This window comes from Marmota monax, unplaced genomic scaffold, assembly GCF_021218885.2.
Source record: "Marmota monax isolate L192 unplaced genomic scaffold, Marmota_monax_Labrador192_F-V1.1 WCK01_AAM20220418_F8-fsc00001, whole genome shotgun sequence".
Taxonomy (NCBI): Eukaryota; Metazoa; Chordata; class Mammalia; order Rodentia; family Sciuridae; genus Marmota; species Marmota monax.
The window spans coordinates 16,927,238-16,951,625 of NW_026693777.1; the positions used below are offsets into that span (position 1 = coordinate 16,927,238).

The 24,388-nt window shown below is 42.0% G+C and overlaps 1 protein-coding gene and 1 pseudogene across 5 annotated transcripts in view; one reads left to right on the forward strand and one right to left on the reverse strand.

Annotated features, from left to right (window-relative positions):
- Susd6 (sushi domain containing 6) overlaps positions 1 to 24,388 on the reverse strand; it is a 107,324-nt gene that overhangs the window by 36,293 nt on the left and 46,643 nt on the right. For 4 of the 5 annotated variants that reach the window (XM_046461145.2, XM_046461144.2, XM_058584538.1 and 1 more), the window contains exon 2: positions 18,591 to 18,792. In XM_046461145.2, coding sequence (XP_046317101.1) covers positions 18,591 to 18,711 — 121 coding nt within the window. In that variant the 5' untranslated portion in view covers positions 18,712 to 18,792. Of the gene's footprint in view, positions 1 to 18,590; positions 18,793 to 19,057; positions 19,239 to 24,388 lie in introns of those variants that run through there. The other variant, XM_058584537.1, reaches the window with a different exon arrangement.
- On the forward strand, positions 20,967 to 22,784 carry LOC124104606 (cyclic GMP-AMP synthase-like; annotated as a pseudogene).

Sequence of the window (24,388 nt, forward strand, 5' to 3'; positions counted from 1 at the left end):
GGTCACTACATTTTAAAACATGTATATTTTAAGTATGCAAAAATATAGAAACACAATTGGAAGGATGCATATCAACTTAGGATATTGGTTATTTGTGAAGGAAAAGATCTGAAACAAATATGGCAAAATATTAAATCTGGGTGGCAAATATTCAGGTATGATTATATGGGTCTGTTGACTTTTTTGGGGGGGTACCAGGGATTAAACCCAGGGCACTTAACTACTGAGCTACATTCCCAGCCCTTTTTATATTTTATTTAGAGAGAGGGTCTTGCTGAGTTGCTTAGGGCCTTGCTAAGTTGCTAAGGCTGGCTTTGAACTCGAAATCTTCCTGTCTCAGCCTCCCAAGCCACTGGGAGTACAGGTGTGTGCCACTACATCCAGCCTGTTGTCTTTTTTTTTTTTCTTTGAGACAGGGTCTTGGCTCTTTTGCTGCAGCTAGCCCCAATATTCTAGACTCAAATTATCCTCAGCTTCCCTAGTGCTGGGACTACAGGCATTGCCACTGTGCCAAACTCTAATCTGTATATTTTAAAAATGTTTTTCATAAAAAAAAAAACTGAAATTGAAGTGACATTTAAAGTGATTATTACTTAAACTATGCTACACATTTAAGTGTTCTTTTCATCTGTGTTATTTTACAATGCCCCCCAAACTAAGGCAAATAGTTTCTTAACAACGTAATTTGTTACACTGGAGTTGTGGCTCAGTGGTAGAGTGCTTGCCTAGCATGGGCGAGGCCCTGGATTTGATCCTCAGCACCACATAAAAATAAATAAATAAATTAAAGATATTGTGTCCAACTACAACTAAAAAAAAAAAAACATATTTGGTAACTTGGTAATCATTTTCTAATCTTGACAACCACCCTAGATCCTACTTGGTCTCAAAATACAGACAGAAAAACTGAAATTCATCAAGGCTGCTAAATGTTATAGATAGACCTGTTTTTACCCACTCACTTGCCCCCTCTCCAAACACACTCATCTGAAAGCTAAGCCAACAAACAGTATCTGTAAAAAACACTTTTTTAAACTGCTGGAATAACATAAGTAATTTTGAGCAGGCCACAACTTTGTCCAAAGGCACTCAGCTTCAATGGCTTCACCACCAACCTTCAAGTCAAGTTGGCAGTCAGACTGACCTGGCTTGTCAGTCAACTTAACATATATCCTTTATTACCCACTCCTGCTTTCCTCCTTGGTTTCACCATAAACCCAATCAGGACTCAGAAGCAGGACTTCTGTGGTAAACTCGAATCCTAATCCCTAATGCTTCCTGCAACATGAAAGGCACCAGAATGCCCTTGGATTACAGTGTGTCTCAGCATGGACCACCTTCACCATCTGCCACGTAACTATGGGAACAGTTGATTGAACAAACAGTTTCTGCCTTTGAAAGGAACAAATGAAATCTGTACACCTGGTTTCTTCTACTTAGAACTGAGGTGCTAGGAGGCTTTCATAATATTAAAAAACTTTGAAAGAATGCAGATTGCTGGTGTACCCCAGATCTACTGAATGGTTCTTCATGGGCATAAGGTATGAGAATCAGATTTTAAAAGCACAGTAAAGCAAGTGTGGTAGAGCACGCCTGTACAATCCCAGCAATGGGAAGGCTGAGGTAGGAGGATCACAAGTTGGAGGCCAGCCTCAACAACTTAGCAAGGCCCTAAATTAGTGAGACACAGTCTCAAAAAAAGTGTGGGGGGTGGGGACGGGCTGGGGATATGGTTCAATAGTTAAGCACCCCTGGGTTCAATTGCCAGTACCTAAAAAAATAAATAAAGGCAAGATGGAGAGGCATCACCCTAAAGAGAATGGTCTTATAAGTGTGATAAAAGAACCAAACCTCAGTACCTTTTCTGTACCCAATTAAATACTAACCAAAACTTTCCTTCCTAGTTCTCCCTTGTTTGTTTTTTTCAGATCAGGCCCAAATTTTAAGTCTCAGCTCTTCTGGAAGCCTTCCCTAGATAGAAGTCATTCAGTACCTACCAACTTACAGGGTACTAAAATGTACAGTCTTTGAACCCCCCATTCTTTAGACTGTAAGTCCTTCCTTTTTGGCAAAGGGCCTAGTGCATACATAATGGAGTTCTTAACACTTAAGTGGCTGAAACAATTCTATAGACAATGGCATGGGAAGTCAGTGTTAAAAACAAACCAAACCAACTGAACAACATAGTACCAAAAGTATTTGATTTGCAACAGAAGGACCTAGGTTCCTGTTCTAGTTTTGTCAACTGTCAATGTCAATTACATCCTGTCAGTTGTCACTGGTTAGCTATCACAACCATTATTATCTGTTATTTCTCAGGCTTCAAGAGATGGTTCATATTATTTATTCCTTTTTAGAGTCAAGAAAGGAAAAAAACACAAGAAAACAAGAGTTGCAACCATGAACCACAGAAAGACAGCCCAGGGACAACAAGGCCCAGGTCTCTGTGTAGTTACTGCTCTACTGGAAGCTCACCTGCTTAGGCCTTTGCATTCCTACCCAGGCCCAGAGGAGGTACTAGGGGCATACTTAGTACCAGCGTACTAAGTGACAGGGAAACCCTGGATGATCTATAATACTGGGTGAGAAATATAGGGGGTGAAGCTAGCACAATGGCACACATTGCAATCTCAGCTACTTGGGAAGTAGAGGCAGGAAGATCAAAAGTTCATGCAATTTAGCAAAACCTTGACTCAAAATAAAAAATAATAAAGGGCTGAGTTTGTAACTCAGTGGTAGAGCAACCCTAGTTTCATCCCTAATACCTCCCTCCCCACCAAAAAAGGGTGATGCAAAGCTTGCACATATACTACACAGAACAAGAAAGAGTTTTCACACCCCTGTCACCACTTATCAAGCATACCAAGAACCAAGCAATAGTACAGGAAGGAGCAAGGCAAGTAAGACTGAGAACCCAGGTGGGCATGAATTTAAGCACAGGAACAGTCTCAGCTACTGGAAATACTGCCGAAGCCAGACATTAAAATCGGCTTCAAACCATTCTGCAGTAAATGAAGCAGCAGAGTGCAATATCCAGCTCTCTCAGATTAAAGCACAGTGGTGGGGGAAGTAAAGAACAGTTAGGATTTCAAATTACTGCTAACAGGAGGGTGTTCATGAGGAAGGAAATTAATGGAATCATCAAAAGGCCCATGCTTTTACTTAAAATGAATTAAAAACAATCTCAGTCTTTCCCTGTTTCAACAAAGATCTCAAACTAGTCAGTGCTTGAGCTGCCTCAAAGCTGCCCAGGCTGGATCAGAGAGGCTAAGTGACAATTAATGATGACTGGGAGATTTTCCTTTTGCCCCCTCAGACACAGGCAAGAAAGACAAGGCCAGACAATGGTTCTGAGGCAGAGCCTGCTAATTCCCTCCAAGCGAGGAGTCCTTTAGCTTGCCAGTACAAACACTGTCAGGTTCTAGCAGGAAATAAACGCAGAAAATGGGATCAAACTTGACTTGCAGAACAGGAAACTCTCCCGGAACAAAACATTCTGTAACTCACAGCTACCCTGGATGAAGTGGGCAGGAAAGAGAAGGGAAATAAGACTGAGGGACCCTTTACACCGGTGGCTTATACAGGGGTCTTTGGTTATCAAAGATTGCATGCCTCAATCCCTAACACACTCCACACACTTGGCCAGCTCTGCCAGAATGCTGAAGAATTAAGATGAGTGCAGAGGAAGGAGAAGGGAGTAAGGATGAACAGGAGGAGGCAGCAGAAAACAACTGGACCAAGTTACAAAGGGAGAAAGTAGTGCAGGAAGAAAAGGAGGTACTTGGATACAAGCCCCTATTCTGTCATGGCATACCAAGAGCCAAACTATGCCAGGCAGCAGAGACTGTGAAACAGGTCCTGGGCATCCTGGACAGCCTGTGTAGCCTTGCAGTAAGTGATGATCATCTTGAATAAAGGGGCAGGGATGTGACAGAGGCAGGTATTAGGAAAGCAGCACAAGTAGTTTCACAACTGGCAAGCCAGTCTTTGGATAGAATTCTGATTTGGTACTGCTTACCAACAGTTCTCACAGAAAAAATTAAAATTAAAAAATTAGAAGCAAGTCACAGGCAACCTGACCCTGTGAGGGGAAAAACCGTCCTAGTATTACAGAGCCCAGAGGATCATCACTCCTGAGCAAAGTGAGGAACTTACTGGAGGTAGTGCTGGGGCTGATGCCTAGGATCCCACCTCAGGCTCTTGCTGTTCTTCATACCACAGAGACAAAGCTGAGAAAAGGCTCCCTAAAATACAGTCTTTTAGAGCTCACTGCTGCCAAAGAGGTAAGTGGAGGGAGGAAATGCCCAAGGTGACCTAGCTAGCCCAGGAGCTGATCATGTCTGGCTCTTCTCTCTAGGATAGTCTGCAAAGACTAAATCACCCTGAAAAGGTAAGAGATTGATCTTCCAGATTCCTGCTTAATCATTTAGCCTTTTTCCAGTTTTAAAATTAGGTTGGTCCACTTGCAGCTTCCTATTCTGAACCACCTCTCTCTTCACTGAGTTTAAGATTCCACCACTCTGTCCCACCTTATCAAAATTTATTCTGAAAAAGGTCAGACAGGTTTGTGTAAATCATGAATTCTGTAAATTGGTGGTTACTAAAGTGTGGTCTCCAGACTGCAACAGCTGTTGCTGCATTTCTATTGACTTCTCTACTGAGTTTTTAGAAGAACACAGTAGAAATGTAAATATTCAAACCTCATTCAGATCTCTAGAATTTTAAGCCTGGGAGCTCGCATAGCTGCCACTGGAGGAAGAAACAGCTTCCTGACTCAGCACATCCTCCGCCTACTTCCAGGCTTCAAGACCTGGTTCAAGAAAGCACTCAAGGTAACAATGGAACTGCTCTTTAAACCTTGACTAGAGGCTAAAAAACATGGGCTTAGGGGAAAGTCCTGATGACCCCAAAGGACCTCACCTGGTTATGTGAGCAAAACAGGACTCTCCACTAACTCTAGGCTAGTTAGACTAACCTCCAGAAGAATCACAGGTAAGCTGATGGGCTTAGGAAGTTTGGCATGAGGTTCCTCTCCCTAAATCCCATCCTGTCAAGCTGGGCTATGTACTTGTTCTACAGCAAAATTAGCTTGGACCAGACCCTCAGGGAGGTTACTGCACACATTCCCATGGGATTTCACCACTGAATCTGCTCTGGGTCCCCTGACATGTCCAGTTTAACAGAGCAGAATTAAGAAATATGCCAGGGCCCTATTTGCTCCTCTATTCTTTTTCCCATAACAACTTTTCTTGGCCTTCTGCTTTTCCAGCCCATGGCAGGTCTCATTCCCAATAGGATCTCTGTAGTTTCTCAGAGGAGAATGAACATCAGTCTTCCAGGTGGGTCACTAAAACCCCTGATTATGACACCCTTGTCTGACATGACCAATTATTCATGAAGAAAATTTTCTTTTTATGATCCCTCCCTTTCTCCTCTTGTCTTCTTTATTCCCAGAAATAAGGAAATCATCACATTTAGAAATCTAAACTCCAGATATAGACTTCATATATTTGGGATGCAAACTCAAGATCTGGGGCTGTGCTGGAAAATTTAGTCTAATCTTGTATACAAAGGGGACAACTGAATGCCAGCATCCCACTCAAGAATGGATGGTGGATTAATCAGTTAATGTTAACTAAGTGCTTTGAATAACTCAGAAAAGAGATGTTGATATTAAAAAAATTACAATAATCCCTTCCATTGGAATATACTTTCACTGATTGTTCAATCAACACTTTTATATATATTGTCTCACTTAATCCCATTATTCACAATCTTTGCCATTCCTGCAAAGCCAAGGCCTGCCATTACTGACAACCAATTCTCTGAATGCCATAAAGTGACTAGTCAAACTGCAAAGCCTCTAAACTGCCTAACAACAAGATACAGAGAACAACAGAGCAAAGAATGGATTCCTTTGCGAAAGCCACTCTAAAGAAATCTGAAACCCATCTCTGTTGGAAGTCACAACTGTTCTTTGCACCACCACCCCCAAACACATCAAATCACAGACAGTTCTCACTCCAGTTTCTCCAATCACCCCACCTTCTCCAATTACCCCAGCAGATCCATGAACCCTGGAATCTGGCCACACAGCCCCGACACCAGCTGCTCCTCCACTCTTCTCCCTTCCCCAATCAATTAAGAACCTCCCATGCCCTCCAGCCTCCCCATGGAATTCCTGACGCCAACTAATAACCACAGGGGACCCTGCAGAGTGGGTCAGGGAAATAAGAAGCCCTTGTCAAACATGTCTCCCACAGATTGGCTGGGCAAAAGATGTGGGCTCTGGCTGCCTGTCCAGCCTCTCCCCTCAAACACACTGGAAGGACCACCTCACCAGCCTGTCATTTCCTGTCCTATGAGCAAATAGGAGGCTGACTGCTATTGGCATCCCCATCTTCTCCCACAACTTGTACTTAAAATTAACATCCTCCCCTAACACCTTTGACTTCCCTGTTTAGATGCATTTAACCCCTTGATTCATTAACTAGTGTTTGTTTTGCTTTCATCTTTTGATCCTTGGATACTCCAGCAGAGCTTGTTCTTCCTCCTCCTCCTCAACTCTGACAATTTAGCTGTGAGGAGGACCTGCCTCCCATTAGCAGAATCCCACCTTTATAGATGCTTCCCCAAACTGTGCCTCTGGTGATGTTCAGCCTAAATCCCTGAGTTCCCAGGCTAAGGCTAGACTTCATTTTTCTTTTTTGGAAACACCAGCTTCTGAACACACACCCCAAAGCGGAGGAGACCACACATTCATTCACAGAGCAAGGGGAAATCAGTTAGAGGATATAGTATACTAGATTCCCAAAGTTTCAACGCAAGTGTATGGCAAGTTCCAAGGGAAGGAGAGAGGTCACTAAACTAACTCTCCTCTCTCTGCTCTAAGCCCCACACAAGAATAGTGATGAATATTGCAACACTTGACCTTCACCACAACCCTGTGTGGTACATATGTTACCATCCCACTGTTACAGATATGAAGATTGAGGACATATAGTTCGGGGGACTAGCTTAAAATTACACAACACGCTCATGGCAGAACTAGGACTCAGACCAGGCCATCTGGCCCAAAAGACTGCATTCTTAATCTTCCTGTGCCATCTTGTGGCCCCTGACCACTAACTCCTTCTTGCTTTCAAATCTTGGTGTAGACTTCTCTCCTTTGAAAAAGCCTTTCATTACCATCCCAATCTGAGTCAAGAGCCCTCTTACCTTTATTCCAGAACAGGAAAATGACTTCCCTGACCATAGCAGGTAGCACATGGAACCGCCATAGTTCTAGCAACAGCACAAATTCAGCACTCAGCAGGAGCTCACCAAGCACTTGTGCTGCACGATGAGCTCTGCCTTCCTTCCAAAGCAGACAAAACATGGCTCCCGCCTGTCACTGCCTTTCTCTCACAGGCCGATGAAGGTGGGATGTGCGGGCAAATATATATGTGATAATTTCTGTCCACAGCCAGTCTAGTACTTTGTCCCCAGAAAGCCCTCCCTGTCATTACATACCTTCTACTGCCCTCTCTACTCACCTTATGTCATCACACACTTGCTGAAAGACTTAATGCTAATTATGAAAACACCAAACCCAATTGTCTCACAGTGACCCTGGCAACTCTGGGTCATTAGAGTTTGCAGTAAGTTTATAAGGTTTGTATTTCATGGTTTGCAGGACAAAGGACTCAGGATTCCCAACACTGCAATTCCCCAAAGTCTTAGCAAGTTGCCCAATCCCCTCAAATCAAAAAGAGTCAAGATTCTAGGCATTAGAATTCTGCCAGGAAAACCTCTAGGACATCCTCCCAAGAGAAAGGATCAGGACTAGGACTTCCTGTTAATTCCATTCAAAAAAGTACAACAGAAGCCTACTCTCTTCAATCCTGTTAACCACAGTGTTAAAGACAGGGGTGAATCTCACAGAGGAGTTGATTCAGAAATAGGCTGAAGGATACAAAGAAGTATGAAAGAAGTGGGAGGAAGTAGGGTTCTAGTTATAGGAAGAACATGGTAAGAACAGGCTTGAAGTTGCTAATGTTCAAGGAAAGGGGAATGAGTCCCCTTAGTCTTGACCATTAGGAACAGAGGGAGAGGGTACTGTAGTTACAAAAGCAGTGGGTGAGGAAGTGAAGCCAAACCTATTCCAGCTGCTTCCCCAGTCCCTCTCCAACATGAGGATATGGTCAGAGCCAGCACGGCTTTAACCTATCCTCCACCTGACCTTCACTGCACTGGCAATAAAGGCCCTTCTTCTCTCATCACCAAACAGGGCCCATGCTGGGTCCTAAGATCCTCACCCAGGCTCTGTGATAAAGTTATCACGCTCTGTGCTAAATTCTGTCAGCCTGCCTAGGTCCTCTCCTTTTCCCTAGAAAAGCCCCATCTCCTTCATCCCTGTAGTATGAAGACATTTCATATGCTTCTTAATTCTGAGAAGGGTGGGAACAGGATTTCATCAGGAGCCATAAATCAACAAGCAGACCCAGGTTGGTCCTGCTTCTCCTCACACAGAGGATGAGACATATTTCTGCATACTCCTTCTATGGTGTATCCCCACCTATGGTACACTTTCCTCAGGACATGCCTGCCTGGTTCACCTGGGATGATTACTGGCCTGGCAGCAAAGGAGCTACTTTGTTTTGGCCTTCAGTGAGCTTATGGGCAAACCTATACAGAACCAAAAGTAAAAAGCAAGAACCAAGAACAAAGACTAAGAGTAGGGTGTAGAGAAGACCTTGAAGCTCAGAGACCAAAAGGATCTCCTGTGGGATGGGGGTATAATAAAGCAGAGAGCCACACAGCCCACTGCAGTCTCCAGCTAATTTCAAATGCTACATATCAGCACATCTGAACGACTGCATATAGTCATCAAGGAGCTTTAGGTGGAATGCACTGGCTCAAGACATTACTGCATCTTTTGCAATTGCCCTCCAAAGTAGTAAGATCAACTGGGAAGAAGAGAGAACCAAGGCTTTTCTCCTGCTAGCCCACAAATCTCTCTGGGCCTAGTCCCACACTCGGGAAACACAAGACAGGCTCTTTCATGCCCACCAGTCCAATCTGCAACAATCTCAATGTTTCTCTTGTGCCTTCCACAATTCCAGAGTCAACAAGACCAAACTGACAGAACTCAAAGCCAGTGACAATAAACATACAGGTCTGGACCTCTCTGGAGGAGACATGTCCACTACAGGTGAAGAACTGATATGGCCCTTTGTATTTCATAGAATGTCACTTGTTACTCAGCATAACAAAGGCTGCAGAAGAATTATTTTCTAATCCTGACTGCACTTAGCTATATCTTCCTGAAACCCATTTTGCACTCCCAACCCTATGAGAGTTGCAATGACAAAAATATTTTCATGAATTTAAAAAGGAAAAAAAAAAAAAAAAAGGGCTTTGCAAAGAAGAAATCTTGAAGAGAATCTGTTTATTGTCCCAAATTTTTGAATGCTTAAACAACTGTACTTTCAAAGATTTGGCTACTAGCAAAGCTAACAAGTCAAACAAAAGGAAGATTTCCATTTCTGGAGATACCAATGAATCGAGGCAGAAAAGGGCTCTTAAAAGAAGAAATATTACTATAGCTAAGTAGCAAGAGGCAACCAGGGAAGCCAAGGATGCAGTGGCACACACCTGTAACCCTAGAAGCTCAGGAGGCTGAGTCAGGAAGACCAAGTTCAAAGCCAGCACCAGCAATTTAACAAGGCCCTAAGCAACTTAGTGAGATCCTTTCTCTAAATAAAAAATAAAAAAGGGCTGGGATGTGGCTCAGTAGTTAAGTGCACCTGGGTTCAATCCCCAGTACCAAAAAAGGGGTGCAGCCAAATGGAGGCAGCATAAGAGATTTCTTTTTAAATTCCAATGTTGTATTCTACCAGATGTGTTTTCAAGTCTTTAAAAATGAAATCCTCCAATCACATCACTTTGCTAATGAAATAAATGTCCTTAAAAAAAAAAAAAAACAGGCTCCTGGCATTCTCAAATTTATTATCTAAGGTTTCAAAAAGTGACTCCCACCAGCTCTGTGGTACAAGCCTGTAATCTCAGCTACTCAGGAGGCTCAGGCAGGAGGATAGCAAGTTTGAGGTCAGCATGGGCCACTTAGACCCATGTTTCAAAATAATAAAGGGCTGCAAGTATAGCTCAGTGGTAGAGCACTTGCCTAGTATGCACAAGGTCCTGAGTTCAATCCCTAGTTCTTCAAAAAAGAAAGAAGATTTCCAAAGTTCCTAACCAACAGCAGCCCTGAAATGCTAAAAAAATCTCTCAAAAGAGAATGGCTTACTGTGAGACCACTTAGTGGACATCAAAGCATCAATATCTCAAAGGCACATTACCCACTCTTTTGTACTTGTGGTCATGTGTAGAATGTCTACATGTAGAATTTGAGAATTTAGAAAATCCAGGAAGCCACAGAAATACCAATCTAACTCTACTCAGTACTGTACTGAAGACTAAATCAGATAATCCAAGAGATACAGAAGGAACAAGGAGCATCTTCTAATCCTGCATTTGTCTGAATCAATTAACTGTGGCATCATCAAAGCAAGAAGTATAGCATAGTATCATCTGATGCTAGATAGAATCTGATCTTCCAATATGAAATTACTTCTCTGTGCACCAGGCAATGTTCCAAGAATCTTATTTAATCCTAAAAAAAAAAAAAAAACCCTTATCAAGTTGGCACTATTACATTCCCATTTGAGGAAACAATGTGTGGTCAGGAAAGCTAACCAAATTAACAGAAGTAGCAAGAAATAGAGGCAATACTCAAACCCAGACAGCCTGGCTCTGGAGTCCATGCCTTTTTTTTTTTTTTTGGTACTAGGGATTGAACCCACGGGCATTCTACCACTGAACTAAATCTCCAGCCCTTTTTATTTTTCATTGTGAGACAGGGTCTCGCTAAGTTGCTAGGGCCTCCCTAAGTTGCCAGGGCTGATCTCAAATTTGAAATACTTCTGCCTCAGCCTCCCAAATCATTGGGATTACAGGCATGTGCCAGTATGCACAACTGGAGCCCGTGCTTTTAATCACACTATGCTGCCTCTTTAAAAAAAAAATCAAGGCAGGGAGGTAAAGCATAATAAGAGCTATATTGAGCTACATTTAGTAATCTCAGTGGTTCCACAGAAGCTGTAGGTGACATTTGCTTATTTGAAAGTGTATATGAATTGGATCCTATTCTACTAGGCAAGAGATAGCTATGTGAAGAAAAATTCTAGGGACAATCCTATAAAAAAAGTTAAATAATTTCACCCTCATCTTCCAATTAGTTCAGATTTCCATATGTTAAACTGGCTTAGGGTAAGGTAAATGAGGTCGACAACCAGAGCACCCCTCATTCACACTGACTCCCCAAAAAGATTGTCTTTCAAAGGTGCCAAAAACATATCTTGGAGAAAAGACATGCTTCATAACAAATGATGCTGGAAAACTGGATACCTAGATACAGAAAAATGAAGTTAGAACTTTCTTTCTCTCCCTGCACAAAACTCAAATCAAAATGGATCAAAGACTTAGGAATTAGACCAGAAACTTTATAACTATTAGATAAAACATAGGGTCAACACTCTATCATGTAAGTTCTGGCACTGAACTTAACAAGATCCCCAAGTGCAAGAAATAAAACCAAGAATCAATAAGTGGGATGCCATCAAACTTCAGCACAGAAAAGGAAATAAGAACTAAAAAACTTAGCACACATGTGTGCACACACACAAAAAGTAATAATAATCCAATCAATAAATGGGAAAGACAACTAAACAAACTTCTCAAAAGAAGGAACACAAATGGCTAACAAATATATGAAAAAATGTTCAACATCTCTAGCAATCAGGGAATGCAGATCAAAACTTAAGTGTTCATCTCACTCCAATGAAAATGGCAGTGACCAAGAATATGTACAGTAATAAATGCTGGCAAGATTGTTGGGAAAAATGTACATTTGTATATTGTTGGTGGGACTGCAGACTAGTATGACCACTCTGGAAAGCAGTATGAAGATTCCTCAAAAAACTAGGGAACCACCATATTACCCAGCTATCCCATTCCTTGGTATTTTCCCCAAAGATCTAAAATCAGCATATTACAACAACACAGCTACATCAATGTTTATAATAGCACAATTCACAATAGCTAAATTATGGAAATCAACCCAGATACCCATCAATAGATGAATGGAGAAAACTGTGGTATACATATACAATGGATTCCTACTCAGCCATTAAAAAGAATGAAATTATGGCATTTGCTGGTAAATGGATGTAAATAGAGAATGGCACGTTAAATGAAATAAGCCAAACTCAAGAAACTTAAAGATAGAATGTTTTTTTTTTTCTCATAGGCAGAAGGCTAAAGTAAAAAAAGGAAAGGGGGAAACGAATAGAATAATCATCAAATATAAATTAATACATGAGCAAAAAGAAGTCAAGCAGAGTAGAGAAAGAGGAATGGGGGAGGGGAGGGAGGCTGAGAAGGAAAATGGGGGAATCGTGAGCTGAAACTGATTTTCATGCATGTATGAGTTTGTTAGGATTAATCCAATGAAGCTCTAACAAAAAAAAGAAAAGTTTGTTTTTAAATGCTGCTGTCTCTCTGGGCCCCAAAGCTAAACATAAGACTGGCCAAGGTCACTTCTAATCTGGCCATAGTCCTGGCAACCAGCCATACCAGTGCAGGGCCACCTGGAATGGGAGAGCTGTTTAGGCTCACACTTCTGAGTGACACTGCAGAATGGAATCTTCTAGTGGTAAGAGTTAATGCAAAGAGTTCATCTGGAAACCTACCTAGAGTACCAACCCTAATTTTTTATTAGCAGCACCCAGTGAATCTCTTTTGCTGGAAGAGTTAGACAGGTAAGAATAATATCCAAGTTGGCAGGTTAGACTAGGGTAATGAAACACCACTTCTCCAAATTTGTGTTTGATGAGGGGTTTAACCCCAATGAGACCCAAGTAAGTGTGGAGTTTCATAGATTCTGAGGCTCTTTTGTTAGAAAGTTACTGTCAAGGGCAGTACCATGTACTTGTAATGTACTGCAATTAGTCTGCTGAAGGTAACTTCTCAATGTTTTTCAAGACATCAGGGTTCAACAAGCCCTATAATGACACATCCAGCCTCCTACCACAATCCCCAAGTCTTTTTATAGTCACAGGTTAATTATCCCATGAAGAGATTACATCACTTTGGTCAGCCGGGTTTGCAGCTGACAGGAAGATGCTCTGCAGATGTTTTGGGAACTACATCCTCATTTAGCAAACACTTTGCTATAGTCCCTATTGTTCCTTTCTAAGAATAGAAGTGCCTTGGCAAACCTTGTGCCCGAAGTGGAACCAAACAACCAAGGGCTATTGTGGATGAGAACAGAAATAACTAGAGAAAGAAACATGGTAACCCAGGGATGACTCCTATATATTTTTTTAACCGTGAGGAAAGAATGCAGGGTTTTTGTTGTTGTTGTTGTTCTTGTTGTTTGTTTGTTTTGTTTTTTGGTTATTTGGGGGTTTTTTTGTTTTGTTTTTGGCAGTACTATGGATTGAACCCAGGGGTGCTCTACCACTAAGCCCTTTCTGTTTTTAACTTTGAGACAGGGTTTCACTAAGTTGCTGACAATCTCACTAAATTGTCCAGGCTGGCCTTGACTTATGGATCCTCCTGCCTCAGTTTCCCAAGTAGCTGGAATTATAGACATGAGCTATCACATCCAGCTCAGACAGGGTCTTTTTCCTCTGTCAGAATAATCCTCTGAAGGCAGGGCTGAGCACTTCAATCAGGAAACAGATGCCTGCCATTCGGCACATATAGTATGGTTCCAGCAAAGATAATGAGCAGCAGAGTAAGATACAGGTCATAAACCCCAGCCAGCCCTACCACTTACAATGATATTCCAAGTAAATAATCTAACATCTCTGCCTCAGTTTCTCTTTTGTAAAATGTCTCATGACCACCTAGCCTATGTGTTCTAAGAGCTTACATCGGGGCAATAGTACAGAACCTAACACCTAAGTGATGGCTACACATGTGAGTTTCTCATCTGTCTTGCCCCTACAGTTCAGTGTATATCACCTGACTCCAGGTCCCTTCACAGATGGTGAGGAGAGCCATGATGTCCACCAGTATTTCTCTGCCATGGTAATGCTGAGGGTGAAAACCACATCATCTCACAAAGAACCTGGTTCTCATGATTTTCCATCTTCAAATAAAACTAAGTGACTGGCCTTTTCATTTTGTTGTACAGAAATGAATACTGATGCTTTCCCTTGATATTTAACATGGCCCAATGTGTCATGGCTACATTTTAATGGGGGAGAAAAATCAGAAACAAAGAAAATATTGAGTTTTTTCAGTAAATATGTTTGGGAAAGAGAGAATGCAAAGCAAAAGCTTTTTATGTGAGTCAGCGGGCCTGCTGGATTGAGATCATCAAGCTATGCAAACATGAGCTTTATGGAAGGCAAAGGGGATTCCTGAAACAATCAACTTTCCTCACTGGTCAAATCTGACACCTGCTCCTAAATTCCTTACCCTCAACCCAAATAGTGACTCTGCATATTCAGTTGTGGGTTGGTTTTTTTTTTTTTTTTTTTTGTATCGGGGTAGTGAATCCTGGGGTGCTCAACACTGAGCCACATTCCTAGCCTTTTCTGTATTTTATTTAGAGACAGGGTCTCACTGAGTTACTAAAGGCCTCACTAAGTTGCTGAGACTGGCTTTGAACTTGCAATCCTCCTGCCTCAGCCTCCTGAGTAATCCTGGGATTACAGGCGTATGCCACCATGCCTGGCTCAGTTGTGTTTTTATGACAGGAAAGGACGTCATCTGCATGAAGGCTCCTGAACGATGTGACTCAACAATAGGTCACATACCAACTCTGTTGTTGTTATTTGGGAATTACATTGCATATTTTACATGCCAAATACCCTCCAATCATTTTTATTAAACTGTGCAACAACATTCTTAAGGATGGATCATTGTTTCTATTTTGTAAGAAGCATGAAAAGGTCAAGTGATTCACCTAAGGTTATAGCAGGTAAAGGAGCTGTGAGACATGGGAGAGGCTGCTACACAGCTAGGATCCTAGTCCCTCCCCAGTCCAAGAAAGGCAAGTTGTGTAGCATGTGCATACATCTATTTTTAATTCTTGTTTCTTCCCACTGCATGGTGTGACTGGATGTGAAAAATAAGATATATTTCCTTTGCCACTAAAAAGGAATCTTCAAGAATTTTCCCCATTTAAAGGAAAGACCAACAGAAAAACTGGACCTCTGGTCAATGCCTCTAACACCTTCTCTGCTACAACTCTCAATCCCAAATTGTAGATAAAACAAAATAGTATGGAAACTGGTCCTGCAATATGAGCTGTTTCTACCCCAGAACTCTCAAAATGCCCTTAACACATAATTCTTTTCTATTCAACCTGAGATTAATACCATGACTGGAGCATGACTGTGCTATTTATGATCAGAGACTTGTGGGCAAGTTGCCACCCTGAGGAGGTCCATTAACCTATGGTCCTTTGGAATTCTCAAAATGAGCATGGACATGAGCACATTTAGGGTCTACCAAAGCTCACTGGGGAAGAAGGCTAAGTATTTTACAAGCACCCCATGTAAAATGTTTTTGGAGTTGTGCACACTAATGCAGCTATTCAGGAGGCTGAGGCAGGAGGATCACAAATTCAAGACCAGCCCGGCCAACTTGGCAAGACCCTGTCTCAAAAATAAAATTGAAAATATAAAAAGGGCTGGGGACATAGCTCAGTGGTAGAAAACTATTGGGTTCAATCCCCAGTACTAAGGGGGAAAAAAAATGTTTCCCAGAATGGGCATTCAAGAGTAGCTAAAGGAACAGGTAAGAAACACAGGAAGGGGAAGAAGGGGCATTTCCTGAATGCAACTGCTTTTCCTTGGCTTTCCAGTATCTGAGAGTCTTGCTTTCCTGGCAAACTTGCTTGGCATGCTGCTTGTGGCAGACCCAGTCATACAGCTGTGCTCTGAGTTTTAGGCCAAGGGTGGGCACCTCCCTCCCCCAGAAGTCATTCCAGAGACAGAGGAAAACATTGGCAGCAACTTCAAGCACTAGATCTAAGTAATGGTGAAACCTCTCTCCCTACCTATACCTTGCTTTGAGGAGCAGAAAAAACTTGGGGCTTGGGTGTCAGGGCAGGGGGGTATTCTTTTCAATAGGGAAGGGGTAAGAAAACAACAGAGCCTATTTTCCCATCCTGGTCTGAGCCCACACTACAAACACACATTTTTCCACACTGGAGAATAATAATCCCTTTATCCAGCCAGTCTGGAACCTGATAATTGATTGCAGACCTTGGGTGGAAAGTGGGAAGGTGTGGGTAGATGGAAAATGGGGTGGGAAATGGAAGAAGTGAAGCATGGAGCCAATAAAAAGGAGGGTAGGGGTAGGTGGGATGGCTTAATAAAGCTAAAGAAGACTTCTGACATTCTGCCACTAATACTGCTCCCTAACATTCCAGGGCAGTTTTCCCAGAGGAGCTCTGGAAGAGGAGGATTGCAGTAGTGTGCCAGGCACTAAGTCAGGTTCTGTCATGGCCCTACCGAGAGCTATAAGAATCTAGGCAAGTGCATAACCTCTGAAACACAACTTGGCCCTGTCAAGTCCTTCCTGCTCTGAAAGTCATTCCATTCATGCACATATCTATTGAGCATCATTTGTTCTGAGATGGTTAGGGATGGGGAGTACCTCTTTTATTAAAAACCAAATATTTTAAAGCCTGAATACTTAACGTTTTGTAGGCCACATGGTCTTTGTCACACCTAATCTACTTTGCCACTGTAGCACAAAAGCAGACACAATGTATTCATGAATGAGCATTACTATGTTCCAAACTTTATTTACAAACACTAAAATTTGAATTTCATCTAATTTTACATGTCATGAAATACTATTATTCTTATTTTTTCCCACCAGTAAAAGCAGATGGAGGGCAAGCTTTGGCTGTGGTCCGTAGTTATTAACTTTTCTGCTCCAGAGATATAGAAGTGAGTACAAGACACTTTGTGGTTCTATAATTACCATGATTAGAGGATTCCTCTAGCTTTGGAGTAACCCAATAAATGTAGGCCCTGCTTCGTTTTATTACACACTAGTATAGTCTGGTCTTATGTCCCTTTGAAACCGCGATGCCCATACTATGGGGTCCCAACCATCATGGCCCTGGGGGTTGTGCCAGGGTTCCTCATGGATAGAGACTAAAGGTTTGGATTTGGTGTCAGAATGGGGTGGAAGGAGAGGCAGCAGAAAAGGAAATGTATACATGTGTGGTGTATACATGGGAAGGCTACAATAAAACAACAACAACAAAAATATTTCTTCAAATAATTCAGAAGAAAAAAAATAAGATTTAGATGAGCTTACCCTATTATCTGTTATGTGTTGGGTAAATGGATGACAGAAGTTAATAGAAAGGTAAGAAAAGACAGCAGTACACTATAGGGACTCTATACAACGTGTAACTGCCCTGCCACCCATTCCAGAACCTAATCTACAAGATCCCTAGTGTTTTCCTGGGGAAACTCTGATGAACCAGTCATATAAGTCTTTCTAAGGAAGTCTGTTAGGGGCACCATTACTACTGAGCTCAGTGATAACATTAGGACTCACAGATACAGAGGAAGGTTCTGGAACATCCCCCAGAAGCCTTCTGGACACACTGGAAAATGTCCTCTCTGAAAAGGATGCCAAGTCTGGAGGACCACACAAAGAGAAGCTAGAAGGGTCTTTTGACCATCCTCAAAGGCAACAAGGACCTTTTAAAAACTCAAAAGAGCTCACTGCTATATTTCTAACTTCTGTTAGGGACTCTCTAGCTCACCATCTTCAAACAGAAAGTCCTTAGAATCATGAATATAGACTGTGGGAGCTAGAAGAGACCTTCATGTAACAGATGGAGAAATTGAGTCATAGAATGGTTAAGTGGCTTGCCCAAGATTACAATGTTTGCAGTCAGTTACCAGGTCCTACTCTGACTAAATCACAATACCTCAACTATGCACTCACTCCAAGAAAAAGGAAAGAAAGACAACAAACCAAAAGAGTGAACCATCACTATGTGCTTATTATGTTATCCTAGCAATCTTTATAACTACACTGTGAAGTAGTAACTATTATTGTCCCATTATAGCTGAGGAGGTTTGTAGCTCACAGCAGCAAAGCAACTTGCTCAGCATCACAGAGCAAGCTAGAAATGAGCTCTGAAGAGCTCATTTCCTCCTTGCCTGGACATCAGACCCTGGGTCCTACACCTCTATCCTGCCTGATGATAACAACAGCTGGGCAGAGGGGAGGTAATGTTATCACCAGCAGTTTCTCCACACCACCTCCTGCTGCTGGTTCACTAGTCCCCAAGAAGGACTGGTTCCTTGCTATACACCATAGCACAAAAGCCCACAACTCCCAAGAAAAGTAAAGAAAAAAAAGAAAAAGAAAAAAGAAAAGCCCCCAACTCCCTACTCTCCCTGAAACTGCCTGCCAAGAGAGTATCCCAGGTTCCATAAGAAACAATGGTATGAAGTCTTTTCCCTCCCACACACAGAAGGCAGGTCGGAACTTACCAGAGGCAAGACCGTCTCCAAGCAGGGTGCTAAAGATCACCAGTGGAAGGAACACTCCATGTCCCACGAAGGCCACGGCAAATGCTGAGGTGCTCTTTGGTGCTATCCTGCCATGGCACATCTTTTATGCGTCCAAGTGTTTTTAAAAGAAAAAATTTAAAATTCCAGAAGAATTCTAATGCCAGTCAGGGAGTAAATTCACCTATAGCAAATAAACAAAAAACAAGGACTTGGATAAAGTGAAAATTTCTGCCATTAAGTTAGAAGCAAGCACATACAAATCACATACAAATAATCACATACAATCTAAAAGAATCCTAACCACTGAATCCCTGCTGCCTGAAGAGAACAGTATAAAAGAAGCTTTTCCATGCCTGGAAACACTAAGGCCTGTACACTAACTGTTGTCAACATCCCATTCTGGAGCCAGATTCCTGTGATAGGGCTAGGAGACAGCTCCAGCTCACCTGGACATCCCTCAGGCACAGTGTGGCTTCCAGACTGCCGGGCCCTGCCCCACCACAAGCCTCTGAGACTCCAGCAGAAAGGCAGCTGTTGACACAGAGAGGCTACACCTGTTAGGCTCTGTCTTTGCCACCTGGACTCAGAACAAGTTCAACTAATCAAAAGGGAAAAGACAGGGGGAGCGCACGCGCACATCTTCTTAAAGAGAAAAATATACCGCCTAGAGAAGGAATGCAGCAGTAGTAGCCAAGGCCCCACCTGTCTGCTAACCTGCCAGAGGCAGGAGGAACCCCTGAGGATCTGACTCAACAGCCATGAATCTCAAAAATGGCTAATTAATCAAGACTCACCTAATACACTTATGACCAGAGAGACCACAGTCTGTTGGCTGTCCTTGAAAGTGATACGGGGTGGAAAATAGGCTATAGTTGCTAATTAGCCTTGCTACCTACTTTGGTTCAGAGAGAATCCAAAAGAGGAGAAACCAATATCTTTAAAAAATAAAAACAGAGTAAAGACTTTTAATGGTTATTTCCTACATTCCTTCAAGGAAGAAGCTGGGTTGATGATATATTACAATGTGGGCCCACTATATTTTAGTTAACTTATATTCAATTTCATTTGCCAGCTACTCATATATTCTAGTTTTAATAGGTACTCCAAATAATAAGATTATACTTCCTTTTAAAAAAAAAATCACACATTTCCTTCTCTAGTAATAAGGCTGTATGTGCATATAAATAAGGGAGCCTGTCATTCACAGCCCTAATAAAGGACACATCTGAGATGCTGTCTGAGCTATGAAGCAGACCTGGTCTTAATTCCACACCCAAAGCCCTGACTCAGATCTATGCTCCTTGTAGGGAAGGCAACTATAAACAGTAACATGAGTTCTCTCAGTTCAGGGGAGAACAGTTATCAGCATATTCAAAATAAGCATTAGCCAGGGATTAAGAACAGAGCTGGCCAGGCATGGTGGCACACACCTGTGATCTCATTAGTGAGGGAGGCCAAGACAGGAGGTTCATGAGTTTAAATCCAGTCTCAGCAACTTAGTAAGGCCCTAGGCAACTTAGTGAGACCCTGTTTCAAAATAAAATACAAAAAAGGACTCAATGGTTAAGTGCCCCTGGGTTTAATCCCTGGTAACAAAACAAAATAAAAATAAAAACAAAAAAAAACCTGAGCTAGCCACTGGTCCTCCTTCCATTCCTGCTGAAAACTTAACCACAACATCTTCATCTCTTGCTTTTACCCAGACTCCAACTTGATGAGCCTTTAAAGTTACAGACAGGTGGTTAGTGAAGTGATCTGTGGTACAGTCTGTGAGTGACTCAAATAATACACAAAACTATGAGTGTGTAAATGTGTGGAATGTGTGTACATTTATGTAGTTTAGAATGGCAGAATCAGAAGGCTTCGATTCAAATCTGTTTCCTCTACTGTGACCTTGTACCCAAGTCACAGAACCTCAGTTATTCTCAGTTTCCATATCTGGGAATGGGGACTGAAATCATACTGAATTCATAGGGTTGATGTAAGAATTAGGTTCAAAGTGCTTGGTAAAGTGCCTATCCTGTTCTAAGTCCTCAGTAACCCCTGGCTGCTGTTTTATTACATCACAAACAAGATGGGAGTGGCAAGGAAGTTTGAGCTCATCAAGCCCACCTTCTTATTGACAGATGTCCAAACCAAAGTCCAAAGATGTTAAAGATGTGCCTAGGGCTCCAACTGGCTAGTGACAGGTTGGCAATGTGCCCCACCGTGTTGCCTTTTCAGATGCAGTCACACTAGGTAATCCTTTGAGACAGTCATCATCTCCTCAAGGCAACAATCTGTGGATCATCAAGAATGCTATCTTTCCGTGCCATGTCACGTCACAGCACATATTTAAGGGTTGAGTGGATGATCATGTACAAGGTGGTGGTTGAGTGTTCGGTGCATAAGTGCAGGCAATCAGTAAAGACTACTCAGAGGAGGGGATACTGAGTCTACATGTGTAGGATGTGTCTAGTGGGAAAAAAAAAGGAGAAAAGAGGAGGTGGGATCAAAAACAAGTGGATCAGGTGAGCACGTGGCTCCATGTGACCTCCAGGTGTGGGTTTCCCCTAAGTGCTAGTTCCCAGGCCACAGACGCTGTGTTTGCGCCACATTTTAAAGTTTCATTTCTATCCGTCATCACAAGTTCCTCCTCCTGTGGCCTTTTCCCCAGTCAACTCTTCTTTCTAGCAACAGCACTAGGCATGGACCCCCTACTCGGATAAGGCCACTCAGAGAACTTCGAAAGGGGGAGCTGCCACCCCCAAGGTTTCAGAGAAAGGTACAAGGGTCACCCTGACAGAGCCCTACCAGTGTCCTCTACTCCCCAGGCCGCCCAGCCCAACGTGGCAAAGAGCAGCTCAGTCCGGGAGTCGCAGTGCTTACAGACCAAGAGCACTGCAGGAACGTGCGCCAAGAGCCGGCTCCAAAAAGGCATCTCTGCATGAAAGGTGCACCACCCCCAGGCTTTAGTAGAGCCAAGCTGAGGAGCTGAGAGTGTTCTGGCTGAGACACTGGAGTCTCCTGCTGCCCGGGGTCCGCCCTCTCCCAGGGCAGGGTCTTGCAGCTAGGGAGGCGCAATCTCCTTCCCCAACAGAGACCCCCCGCCTGAACCCACGGAAGTGTCTTGTTCCTGCACACCGGTCTGAGCCCCAAGTCTGGGCAGGAGGGAGGAGGTGCTGTGCAGCTGGAAGCCCCAGGTTGTGCTGGAGAAGTTGAGGCTCAGGCACAAGGAAATCTCAGCCGCAGTCATGTCAGAACAAGGTCAGAGGCCACCTACTTCAGAGATTGCAAAAAAATGAGTTCAAAAGTGTCATCCTGCTGGGGACCAGGAGCTACTACAAGCAGGTGAAGATTTCTGTACCTAATGAATTTGATGTCATGTTTAAACTGAAAGTTCCCAGAATTCAGCTAGAAAAATATTGTAACAGTGGTGCTCACTGCTTTGTGAAGTTCAAAAGAAATCCCAAAGGAAATTCTCTGAAGCAGTTTTAGAAGAGGAAATATTATCAGCTTCTAAGATGCTGTCAAAGTTTAGGAAAATCATTAAAGAAGAAATTTTTTAAAAAACATTGAAGATATAGATGTCACTGTGGAGAGGAAAAGACAATGGAGCCCTGCTATAACACTTCTTATTAAGAATCTGAAGAAATATCTGTGGATATAATTCTCACTTTGGAATCAAAAAGTAACTAGCCCGCTAGCACCCAAAAAGGTCTGCCCATCAATAACTGGCTTGGAACAAGAGTTAGGAGCAAATTAAGAGCCATTTTACCTGATACCCACGCATGTAAAAAAAAGAAAATGGTTTTCAAGAAGAGACATGGCAGCTATCTTTCTCGCATATTGAAAAGGATATTTTGAAAAACCATGCGCAAACTAAAATATGTTATGAAACTAATGGAATGAAATGTTGAAGGAAAGATTGTTTAAAACTAATGAAATTCCTTTTGGGACAGCTGAAAAAAAAAAAAGCCTGAACACTGAAAAGAACTGGATAAATTCTGTTCTTCTCATGTGCAAACTGCCTTCCTACATGTATATACCCAGAACCCACAGGGCAGTCAGTGGCACCTCAAAGACCTAGTACTCTGCTTTGATAACTGTGTGACATTCTTTTTTGAGTGTCTCAGGACAGAACAACTTGAGCATTATTTTATTCCTGTATTTATTCTCTCCAAATCATATTGACAAAAGAAGAATTTCTGTTAAAGCAAATCAAATATGAAAGAAATAATGGATTTCCAATTTTTAATGAATCTTGAACTATTATTTTAAGAAAAAAATCAAGAATTAAAGTGACTGGAGTAATTAGGGATCATCACAACAATGATTGACCACAATGAATGTAAATAAATAACTATTCGGTTCTCAGTTTGTCATAACCCTAATATAAAGGATTATGGATAAAGTGTGAAGGATTGACAATCCTAAAAAAGAGATTAGTTTAAAAAATGGGTAAAGTCTAAAAACTTTACCAAGCCAGGCACTGTGGTTCATACCTATAATTCCAGTTACTTGGGTGACTGAGGCAGGAGGAGCCCAGGAGTTCAGTGCCAGCCTGGGCAACCTGGGAGATCCTGTCTCAAATTTTAAAAAAATAAATAATAAAATTAAATTAAGAAATAAAAACTTTACCAGATTAGAAAGTGGGAAAAGGATAAAATACATATCCTCCACAATTAAATTCATTAAGCACTTACTGAATACCAGTTCTCACCTAGCACAGGTATGTGGAAGGTTGTGAGAGACAATAGTAGAAATGATCACTGCTTCCATAAAAGTGGTAAGCTTAAAAATATATTTGGGGGGGCTGAGACTGTGGCTCAGCAGTAATGCACTTGCCTGGCATATGTGAGCCACTAGGTTCGATTCTCAGCACCTCATATAAATAAATAAAGGTCTATCAACAACTAAAAAAAATATTAATATATGTATGTATTTGGGGCAGCGGTGCATACCTATAATCCTAGCAGCTCAGGACCCTGAGGCAGGAGGATTAAGAGTTCAAAGCTAGCCTCAGCAACAGCAAGGCACTAAGCAACTCAGTGAGACCCTGTCTCGTCTCCGAATAAAATTTTAAAAAGGGCTGGGGATGTGGATGTGGTTCAGTGATTAAGTGCCCCTGAGTTCAATCCCGAGTAACAACAACAAAAAAAAGAAACAAAGAAAGAAAGAAAAGAAAAAGAGAGTGTGTGTGTATGACTTTGGGGATGTGGTTCTTACCTAGTGTGCAGGAGGCCCTGAGTTCAATCTCTATCACCACACATAAAAACGTGTGTGTGTATGTGTGTGTGTATACACACATAGAATATTTGGAAGCAATGACTGGTCCTATATGCTAGGATAAAAAAGAAGGAAATGAAAATATAAGTTTTATATTATCTCTACATATCTCAGGAAATACATAATCATATAGGAAAATATAGGATATTTTACTACATGTAGCTAAATATAAAACAACTTATGTACTTTTATTTATTTTTATTTTCAGTAATACTTTTCTATTGCTTCTGGAGGGTAATACATATGATACCAAACTCAGAGAAGAGGTGTGAGGAAAAACATGACTCTCCTCTATATTCAGGCAGCACTCAACCTGGAGGCACTGATGTTCATTAACTTTTTCTGTTGGTGCATTTTGCACATTATCTTGTGGACTGCTTTACCTTTTTCTCATTGTTTTGTAGTTTTTTATGTGTTTTGGGTACTTATCCTTTGTTGCCTATGCAACATAACTTCTACCATGTGGGCTGCCTTCATCTTTTTTCATGTCTTCTAGTAAACGAGGTTTT